This window comes from Barbus barbus (genome assembly GCF_936440315.1).
Source record: "Barbus barbus genome assembly, chromosome: 35".
In the NCBI taxonomy this organism is placed as follows: domain Eukaryota; kingdom Metazoa; phylum Chordata; class Actinopteri; order Cypriniformes; family Cyprinidae; genus Barbus; species Barbus barbus.
In genome coordinates this window covers 4,818,141-4,828,985 of record NC_136763.1, presented here as the reverse complement: position 1 = coordinate 4,828,985, position 10,845 = coordinate 4,818,141, and the positions used below count along the sequence as shown (strand labels likewise).

The 10,845-nt window shown below is 37.8% G+C and overlaps 1 protein-coding gene across 2 annotated transcripts; it reads right to left on the bottom strand.

Annotated features, from left to right (window-relative positions):
* Positions 1–3,205: 3,205 nt before the first annotated feature.
* On the bottom strand, positions 3,206–10,571 carry LOC306855048 (nuclear ubiquitous casein and cyclin-dependent kinase substrate 1-like). Of its 2 annotated transcripts, XM_079393459.1 has the most exons (9): positions 10,496–10,562; positions 10,295–10,323; positions 8,702–8,751; positions 8,448–8,544; positions 8,133–8,179; positions 7,893–8,045; positions 7,493–7,648; positions 7,162–7,317; positions 3,212–5,494 (listed from the first exon to the last, which is right to left on the bottom strand). In XM_079393459.1, the coding sequence occupies exons 2-9, from the start codon at positions 10,309–10,311 to the stop codon at positions 5,253–5,255; spliced, it is 918 nt and encodes a 305-aa protein (XP_079249585.1). In that variant the 5' UTR covers positions 10,312–10,323; positions 10,496–10,562; the 3' UTR covers positions 3,212–5,252. The 2 variants fall into 2 exon arrangements, with proteins under 2 accessions (XP_079249584.1, XP_079249585.1); XM_079393458.1 differs by having other exon boundaries at positions 3,206–5,494; positions 10,295–10,571.
* Positions 10,572–10,845: the final 274 nt, after the last annotated feature.

The following is a 10,845-nucleotide window of genomic DNA, read 5'->3' as shown; positions in this document are numbered from 1 at the left end:
ATAGTGACCCATACTCGGAATTCGTGCTCTGCATTTAACCCATCCAACGTGCACACACACAGCAGTGAACACACACACACCGTGAACACACACCCGGAGCAGTGGGCAGCCATTTATGCTGCGGCGCCCAGGGAGCAGTTGGGGGTTCGGTGCCTTGCTCAAAGGCACCTCAGTCGTGGTATTGAGGGTGGAGAGAGCGCTGGACATTCACTCCCCCCACCTGCAATCCCTGCTGGCCCGAGACTCGAACCTGCAACCTTTGGATTACGAGTCCGACTCTCTAACCATTAGGCCACGACTTCCCCCTTCCCCTTTATTTCCTTTGCAAGAACAGCCTGGCGCTTCTGACTCACAGCCTGTAAGTATGTTTTCATATTTAAAGAATTTGCCCCTGACTATTCAAACGTGAGTTTTGAGCAGTGTAGGGTAGTGCTTATTTGGCATTTCTTCGATCACAAAAGCAGACATGTGCAAGGTTAAAGTATACTTCACTTTTCACGCGTACACGAGGGACAGCGTACAGTGCGCGTGACGCGAATTGCATCATCAGAAAAGCAATGCTCAATGCGTGAGTCATTAAAATCAGTAATTATGTCCTCACTGAATGCAACAAATGCCTCGTTTATAGTGGGTTTTATTGTTTTGGTCTCGTCGTGCCGGGACACGGCATCACAATACGGGGCGTAACATTTCCAGCACACCTTGAGGTATTCGGCCAATCACAATGCACTGGATAACTGGCCAATCAGAGCACACCTCCCTGCAGAACGACGAGCTTTGTAAAAATCGATGCGTTTCAGAAAGGTGGAGCATAGAGGAGCAACAATAATGTACAGTATGTGGAAAATAATAGCTTTTTTTGAACCGCGTAAACACATTGCATTACACCAAATACAAAAAATAATGTTCTTTTTAGCAACGTCATATGACCGCTTTAAAAACATCCTAGATTGTAGGGTGATTCTGCCTCTTGTCCTTGGAAACAACTCAAAATTACTGTGATGTTTTAAAAATGACGACATTGAGATGAGTTACATTGTAAATTTTATTGAAATGCAAACAGAATTAAAATCAGAATGCAAGCACACTTGTTTACCCCTGTTAGCAGGGGGCCTATAATTATAAATCATTACAAATGTCTAAGGTTTTATTATAAAATTGTGATTTTATGATGAAAAAAATTAAATCAGTAATGGTAATTTCTTAGTTTTGTTAGGAATTCTTATGCATCCACACAGAGAGAGAGAGAGAGAGAGAGAGAGAGAGAGAAAACTACACCTCTGTACACCGGAGAAAAACGTATGGCTATGTTTACTTCCAATTTCTTTAAAGAAAAGTTTTTTTTTTTTTTTTTTTTTTTACCAAAGACAGGGTGTTGTGAGTGAACATTAGTGAGTACACACATAATGTAATATGAGGGCCCTGATCGCGGGTTGCGTTTTTTTGCGCTTATTTAAAAACATATGGTGGCTTGTTAGGGAAATCTGACAAGCAACTTCGTTCGTTTATGTTCGCCGTATTCTCCGATGCATTGATTGACACTCTCTGAAATCTTCTCAAAAAGAAGGCGCGTGACGCTGTAATTCAAGCGATGATAGAAGTAGCCTAATTTTTACAATGAGTTTTTGTTATGTATTAATTATCACGGGCTGTAATAAAAAACAAGTAGTCATATCCTAATACTAAGAGTAAATACATTTGGTTTGAATAGCCTAGTATGGCAAGATGTCTTAAAATGTATTTATTTTTTTAACATTTAAACTTAGACCACATTATTATTACCCTTTGACTTCATGAATACACATAAATGACAGCTTAATGATTTTATATCTTTTTTATAATATTTTTTAAATAATATTAATATATTTTCTTTTTTAATATAATATATTATAATTTAATATAATATTTTTCTATACTATTTATTTAGCATTTTGTTTTTGTCATTTATTTGATAGTTATACATTATTTTATTTTAAATGGTAGAAAAACCTGTTTTTGGCCTCAAAATAAAGCACGTTTCAGTTTAACATGTTGCAGGCTCATTTATCGGTAATAAATAATATTCATGATAATAAATCATCAAAAAAACCATATTGGGCTTGTTTTTAAAGCTGTGGTTGCTTATTTGTCTCGCAAGACTTGGTAACTGACAGAAGAAAATCCCTTATATGGCATCCAGCTATGTGACAAAAAATAATAGCCAAATAAAAAATTATGCAAAAATATGGCCAGCACTTAAACAGTTTCAGACTGGCTCAGTCGTTGAAACAACACTGCCATCATGTGTTAGAATTTAGTATCACGACTGTTGATGACTTTATGTGTATGGAAACAAAGATAGAATGACAAACTAACTTAAATACTACTAAAATCAAGTTGGTATTATTAGTAACGGCACTTCATATTCCTGCACCTACTCTAAATCTTAATTTGATCAAACTATAATTCATATTGTAATGTGTGTCAACACAGAAGTGTCTGAAGTATCCCCTTATACTTAGATAATTCAGACAACTATGCATTCTGCATGTGATTGTTTTTCATCTAGTTTCTAGCTAAATGCAGTTCTGTCACCATTTGAGATCTCCAAAGTGCTGTCAGAACTGATTCAACTATGAATTTACTTAAAGGAATAGTTCACCCAAAAATTGACAATTTGTGAAAACATTCACCCTCAGGCCATCGAAGTTAGTTTTTTTTAATTAGAGCAGAATTGTGGAAATTTAGCATTTCATCAATGGCTCACCAATGGATCCTCTGCAGTGAATGGGTGCCGTCAGAATAAGAGTCCAAACAGCTGATAAAAACATCAAAATAATCCACACCACTCCATCAACGTATTGTGAAACAAATCTGCATGTTTGTGGGAAACAAATCCATCAAGACTTGTTTCCAGGTTTATGAAATTTAGGATGCTAAATTTCTCCAAATCTTTCCTGACAAAAGACAAACTCATCTACATATTGGATAGCCTAAGGGTGAGTAAATTCTCATTTTTGGGTGAACTGTTCCTTTAAGATTGTGTCTTTCAGTGACACAAACATATGGAAACTCACCGCGGAAGCATCAAACTTATGCTGTTTCTTATTGTTCTCATCATTTTAAGACAAACTGATTTCAAAAGCTGAAACAATTGATTTTGAATGAAAACGTTTAAATGACTGGATCTCCAAGGAAGATGTTTTGCACAAGAAGACACCAGTACGAGTGTTACTCATTAAAATGAAGATACATTTTATTTATTTTCTTAAAAAAACAAACAATACAAAAAAAAAAAAAAAAAAAAATCTGAGGAAGAAAAAAAAAATCATACATTTTTGGACAGCTAGGTTAAAAACCAATTCATAGACAGCACGAGTGGAAAATATTCAGAGATGCCTGGCAGAAAGGATCGAACCTAGTCAGAATGCCATGTATGCGCTGTAGACAGAAAAGCCCCTTGAAATGCATCATGGGATTTACATCATATGTGTCTGAAATTAAAAACAAGCAGCCACAGAAATATATATTTAATGAGCAAACACACATAAGGTATGAATAGTACAATCCTTCTCCATCCTCACAGTGCAAATAAACCTCTCTGTCACGACAACATCACAAACGCATCTGATCCAGGGCTGAAGAAAAACAACGTCTGACTCTTTAAAACGTTATTTGCTCGGCTGAAGAGATCCCTCAACAACAGCAATACAGTCTCGGACAAAAACGGGTACAAGTCCCGGTTTCTGAACGTTTAGCTTTGTGGTACAAGATTTCGAAGAAAAAAAAAACAGGCTTTGTAAGGCAGAAACAGTGAGCGAGACTCAAGATTCACATTTCTCATGCAATTAACTGTTTTAAGGCCCGATCTCAGAACACTCGCTGCACGCCTCTTTTGAGAAAAGAGATGAAAGCATTCGTACTGCAGCCTTTTTACGAGATGATCTGGTGGACGAGAAAAACAAAAACAAACAAACGCAGAATTAGAGTTCAGAGTGAAATGAGCATGAATCTAGAAATATGCCAGGTTCAAAATGAGCTTGGCTCAATGGATGGCATCTGCAGAACGCATCACAGAAAATATTTCAAAATCATATCTCAGTTTGCTAAAAAAACAAAACAAATGCACTTACAAGAGTGCAAACCTTGTACAGCTGCTGTATAGACTTCCATTATAAGTGCACAGCAAACTGAGGTACAAATCTTGAAGATTTTCAGTGGAAATTCTGCAGATTTCATAAACAGAACTTGACATTTAAAGCCAGAATATTCTATTCAAACAGTAACAGCATTATGGTTTAAACTACACAGATCGAGACAGTTTATTTAAAAGGTAAAACTACAAACTGAATAGCAAACCCTGGATAAAGTGTGTACCACGGCGAAAGAAATTCTCAAAGCATGAGCATTAGATAGCATTAGTTTCTCCATCTTCAGCTGATGATCAACATGTAAAGAGCTGCAAGCGCATGTTGAATAAATACAAAACGAATCCTCGGATAAGCACAACCCTGACCGCTAGTATCAAAACAAACGCTGTCAACTATTACGAAACTTTCTAACGAATGGCTTTCTAGATAGTCACTACACAACAAACGCATCGGATCTCATTCAGGAAACACCGTTGTAGAACTTCGCAAAACTATTCATAGGTAAATTGCCGTATTTGCGAACAAATTAAACGCAACTTAGTCCTCGTTTATTAAATACAAGCACAATCTAATTGGATGTAACGGTTTGTAAAAAATTGCGTTTACACTTTTGTTTTTGAGTGAGGCCCTTAGTTGCGATACTTTACGCAAGAATGGTTTTACGAACATTTTACACAGCAATTCAATTCATGAATGATGAGCATCGGTCGCAACAATGCAGAGTGAATGCTACGCTTTATACATGTTACGGAAATGAATGAGCAAAAGCATTTTTGGAGAATTCGGTCATGTGATTACCCTGGGCGAGCAGCGACGCTACTTGGTTGGAACGATGGGCTTCCCTCAAGATTATATACCCATAAATAAACAGACTCAGACACATTTTACTCAATAATATATATAGATATATACGCTCACAAGTTGTGGGAAAATGTCCTTCGCGATATGGAAATTATAGGTTAAAAAAAAAAAAAAAAAATAGGAAAAAAAAAAAAAAAAAAGTTCAAACCGTTGAGCCAGGCCACAACAGACACTGAAAAAAATCTGAAAAGCAAACAAACCCCCCAAGAAAGGAAAGAGTGTAAAGGGAAATAGAAGAAAGGGACAACATTAGTAACATGGCTAGTCTTCCCCGGATGGAGCCTCCTCTTCTGAGCCATCCTCTTCCTCGTCTTCTTCCTCGTCTTCAGGGGCTTCATCCTTCGTCTTTTTGGAGGGAGGAGACTCCTTCTTCTCCACCTCTTCTTCCTCCTCGTCTTCAAGAGGGCTCTCGGGTTCCTCGTCGTCTTTGGGCGAGGATTTCTCCACTGCTTTAGCCGCACTCGGGCGACCTTTCCCTTTGCCTTTCATAGGGCTGGGGTTCACTGAAGGACAAACAAACATCACGTTTATAAAGTTTGGGGTCTTTTTTTTTGTTTGTTTGTTTCATTCAGCATGGATTTAGATTTCAAATAAATGCTGTTCTTATGAACTTTATTTAAAGAATTGTGAAAAAAAATATTGATCATAATAAGAAATGTTTCTTGTGCATCAAATCAGCATATTAGAATGATTTAGGATCATGACACTGAACTCTAGAGTAGTGATGCTGAAAGTTCAGCTTTGCCATTACACAAATATATTACATTTTGACATATATTAAACAAAACTGTTATTTTAAAGCTGCAGTCCGTAACTTTTTTGGGTTAAAAATGATCCGAAATCAATCAAGTACAAAACCAGCCAGCGTTCGGTTAGCTTATAATAATGTTTTCTAATTTGAGTGGTATGGGTAGCATGGCACTGCGTTATTACGTCACGTCTGTAAACAAAGAAGTTGTCCCGGCTACTAAGCGATCGCATTTGAGGATCCTGCAGGTGACGGATCATTTATAGCCTTTTCTCACAGCAGCTAGAATAATAAAATGAATAATTTTGATGATGTATTGTAATCCAGAAAGGTTTGTGTGTTTATGAAGCACATGTGAGTGAATGAAATTAAATTATATTCCAGTTTTAAATGTGCTTCTGATTACAGATAGCATGGGATTACACAAGATTTGTATTTTAAAGAAAACCAGTTCGAAGGGAGCACAGTTTGCTTTTTGGGTTAAAAGAATTTCTTAATATGAAATTCAAATGGTATGACAATTAGATATTAGACTGTACAGAAATTGAAATCTACACGCTATACGCATAGTCACGCAATGCTGATGTTGTTAACATTATTTTTAGAATAACAAGTATTCAATATTCAATTTAGAATAAAGTATAACAATAATAATAGTTTGCACGGTTAGATGTGATATGAGCTAACCGATCGAACCAATCACCATTGGTAGTGCGGTTTATGGTAATGCTTTTTTCCTCAGTTGGTCAGAACAAACGTGGCAGACTTGTTACTTGTTCAGATGGCAATATACCGTGAAAAATACTTATTTGGGTCATATATTCCAAGACGTAGGCTAGAATCTGTGATTCCTAAGTACAGTATCCACACCAGTGCGGTGACTGACAGACTAACACATACTCCTCAAAACATTAGATTCATCCGCGCTGGAGCCGTGCCGGAGCACAACCCCACACACGGAAGATAATTCCGCACAGAGCTTCAATTCCAGGTTTTCAAACAGAGATGGCGACAAAGAGGCAAAACTTACGCACTGCAGCTTTAAAAGTACTTATTTCATAAAATTACAGTTTTTGAGGCATATTTTGCATAAGTCTCTTCTTTTTTCAAAAACATTAAAATAATCTTACTGACCTGTACCTCATGGCTACAGTAGTACCGCAGTATATTTCATCAAACTTCAAAATATTTCTGCCTAAGGCATGTTCAAATTCAATAGCCTCAGGCCAACAACCTTTTCAAGCAATACATGACTTAAATGAGAAAATTAAAGGAATAGTTGACCCGAAAATGATAACGTGTCATTATTTTACGCTAACATCATTTACAGATCATTTCAAGCCCGTATGATGCTAATTGTTCCTTGAAACACAAAAAGAGAAATTTTGAAGACTCTAAAATCTCAAGAGCGGCAGTGGTTACCTGTGGCCTTTAGTCGGGGTTTAGGGGATTTCTTGTCCTTCTTCTCCACTCTCCTTCCTCCTTTCGGCACTACTTTTTTGCCTTTCTTTTTGGAGTGCCCATAGTCGCTGTCATCATCATCATCAACCATGAAATCTTCATCACTGCCTGACTCTTCTGCAACAGAGAAATTGTAATATAAATGTGTCTAATTACTGGATCAAGTCAAAAGAGACAAAAAGGCTTCTATTAATTTTTTGTTCACTTGTTTTATCAGTTACCAGGCCAAAATCATTAGCGACTATAAGCAATATGCTAAATCAAAATGACAAACATGTTTAACAACACTTACGGTCCAGGTATGCCTGCTCTTCCTCATCCTTTTCCTCATCCTCACTGCCTCCGTCTCCCAGAAGGATTTCTCTCTGTTTGGACACAGCCTTTGACGCAGCCTGCCTCACCTGCCTCGGTTTCCTGCTCACCTCTTTATCATCATCATCACTATCATCTGCAGAGGAATCACAAGTGTCACGCACAACAGATGCACCCATATTTTCATCTATGCTTCATTTAATTTGCATCCATTTTCACATCTGATTTCAGGTCATGCACTATTAAACTGTGATTGTTTTATATATTGATCACATGATCATAATGGGCAGTTCTTGGCCAAAATAGGACTAGACTTTATGCTGATAGTTAAACGTCTGGCGCTTCATATTTAATGCATTTTTTGTCGTTCTGCAACTCACCTCCACCTCGTTTCCTCTTCAGTGACTTTTTGCCTGGCTTCTCCACCTTTCCTTTCTTTCCCTTTTTGGCTTTTTTATCATCGTAGTCACTTCCTCCATCTTCGTCTTCCTCTTTCTCTCCAAAGTCATTGTCTTCATCACTACCGAAATCATCTGTAAAACACAAGATTAGAGATTAATCATCTGTTTATAAATCAATAATTCATCTACGGTAGATTAAACCTATGTAACGCAACTTACCTGCAGAATCATTTTTGGATTTGGAGAGTTTGTCATCTGAATCCTCGCTGCAAGAAAACAGAAAAGGTACGTTAGTAGTTTGATCTTTGAAGGAAAATGTCCTAGTGTGTAGTATTTATTTCCTAGTTATAATTAACTGCTGTAAATGTGGGTCATAAGGAGAAAATGGATCTCAAAAAGGTTCACGTTCCCCAGAGATCCAAGCACATGCGAAACCATGTGATGAAATTCACTCCATTTGAAACATATAAAATAATTTAAAATGCATTATTCTGATACTATTTGTTGAAACGCTAAAAATAGACAGATTCTTGCCTGTCTTCCTGCGAATTCTTAGTCTTCTTGTGCTTGATTTCACGAGGTGGAGCACGTATCTTCTTAGTTGTTTCCTTTTCTCTCCCATAGTCCTCATCTGGAGGCAAAAACAAAGGCAGATTACACAATAGCACAAACTGATTACCTAAAACTGATTTGAACTGACCTGCAGAATGCTTATATGCCAATATTGAGTAAACATGCAAAGAGTACTGTTGAAGCTTAAAAAATGGATTTTAGAGAAGGTTTATTACCTGCATCGTCAGATTCGTTGAACTGGGAGTAATTCACCACCTTTCTGTTCCTGTAAGAGAGACAACATACCGTAACGAGAGTTTCCAAGCACAGCGGTGCATGTGGCGTTAAGGGCTTACAGACCATTGGAAGGTGGTCAGCATTTCTTCAGGAAACTAAAGCTCATTTAACATGCCTCGCTTCATTATGTTTACTTGAATTAATGATCGTTAAACAGTTCCTCAATTAGAATTTCAATGAGGGTTTCATTAATACTGCAGTCTTGTCTCATTTAACCTCTCAGGCCCAACACAGTGTTGAGATGCTTGAAGAGCCACAAGTTACTTCTAAGTAATTAGATGGATCACAAGACTTTTTGGATTAAAATTTACAATAGACCGGGGACAAAAAAAAGGAGTTGAAACCATTTCCACTCAGAAATTGCAAGTCAATTTTACAAATAGGCTAATTACAAAGAAATGGCAAGAAACACATTGAATTAAATGTGTAGTTTACAAAAAAAAAAAAATTGTTTTGTGAATTTTCACATTCAGAAAATGCTAGTGAATATTACAAATGGCAAGTAACACATTGAATTAAATGTGTAATTTACAAAAAAAAATATATAATGCAGAAATACTTAAATTGAGACCGAAATAGTATTCTCTCCATTTTTCACAGCACACTTAAAACTCAATTCAGAGAGTATATGATATTATACAGAATACAATATAAACAGTAAAATCTGAAAATTGCAACCAATTTCGGTGGAAATGTCTCATGTTTATTAGTAACAATAGTTAGTACTGTCAGAACCTCTGTCTTTATGTATTAATAACAGTACTTATATAAATTTAATTGTAAGAACAGTCAGTGGGGGATGTTTGTGAGAGCAGCGCGAGACTATGTTATAGTCCATACATGATGAACGCGCGCGATGTTTTTCATCTTTTGTAGGTACAAATGACACATAGCTATATATACTAATCCGCTGTTGCCATCTGAACTCAATGTGCAGCGAATATCAAATTTTGTGCACATAATTGCAAACCACCCCGCCCCCCTCTGACGTCACCCGCGTCGTGTTAATTCACCGTAATCAAAAAAATCCCTCAAAACGCGCTTCCCTCCCCAAAAAACACCAACGGGCTTTCGCAATCTATTGTTTCTGCATCACTGAGTTATTTACGCAAATATGTGCGCATAACAGGTTGAAAATCACTCGAGTGGGCCACTGAGCACCTTCGGTGGGATTTTATCACCCCGAGGATGAATGGGAAGCCATGTTCTCACTGCCTTACAAGACAACATGAAGCCTTCGAGTGCTTCTTACACAACACACATATCCTGAAATGTAGGTAGGTGATGCACAAGGAACATCAGGTCGCAGAATCCTGGTGGATGCACATTAGAGACGTGCGGGATCTACGTTAGCCATACATATAAAAGAGACACACTGGGGAAAAACGAGCAAAACGCATGCACGAACGAGCAAAAACGGTACAAAACCGAGCTCTAAACAAGAAGCTAGGGATGCCTGGCACATGCGAGAAGCCCAGGGCTCCGTGTGCATGCAGCAGCAGCAGCAGCAGGACGAATGGAAACACACGTACCTCACTGGTCTTGCCATTTTGCAGGAATACTGTAGAGGTTCAAATTGTGAAAGAGCAGAAGAAAAGCAGGGAAAATGTGGGATTTTAAATCACAAGAGGGCTAAAGGTGACGTCGCCAAACCAACGCCCTCTCTCTGCGGTAAAAATGAAACAATGCGGGAAAGACTCCTGCTCTACGAAAGTATTTAGTTTAAATTTTACCTTCAGCTACTCAAAATGGTGAATAAAACAAACTGAAACTGCAGCCTTCGCGCAACCTAACGATTGGATGGTGGGCGGGCATTTTTGTTTAAACTCCGCCCACTCAGCTGAATTTGCCCAGAGAGCGACGCTATTGGTCAGTTTGAACGAATGTTTGATTTAGGATTGGGTTTGGCGGCTGTCGATCAAACAAAGGGTCTCCAAAGCCATTACCCTCCCCCTCGCTTGCGGATAGGTTGAACAGCATGGCTCAGAAACAAAAAGAGGCCCTAACGATATGCAAGATGTCCCAGTTTAAGTGTAGAACAACTTTGTGTAGCTTGTTTCGTTTGAAATTAACTTTATATAAA

Excerpts from the sequence above, each read along its gene's own strand:
- LOC306855048 (XM_079393458.1), bottom strand. Across the intron at positions 7,649-7,892 it reads GAAGAGGAAACGAGGTGGAG|ATGATAGTGATGATGATGAT; the intron begins GTGAGTTGCAGA and ends ATTCCTCTGCAG. Across the intron at positions 5,495-7,161 it reads ACCCCGACTAAAGGCCACAG|TGAACCCCAGCCCTATGAAA; the intron begins GTAACCACTGCC and ends TTTGTCCTTCAG.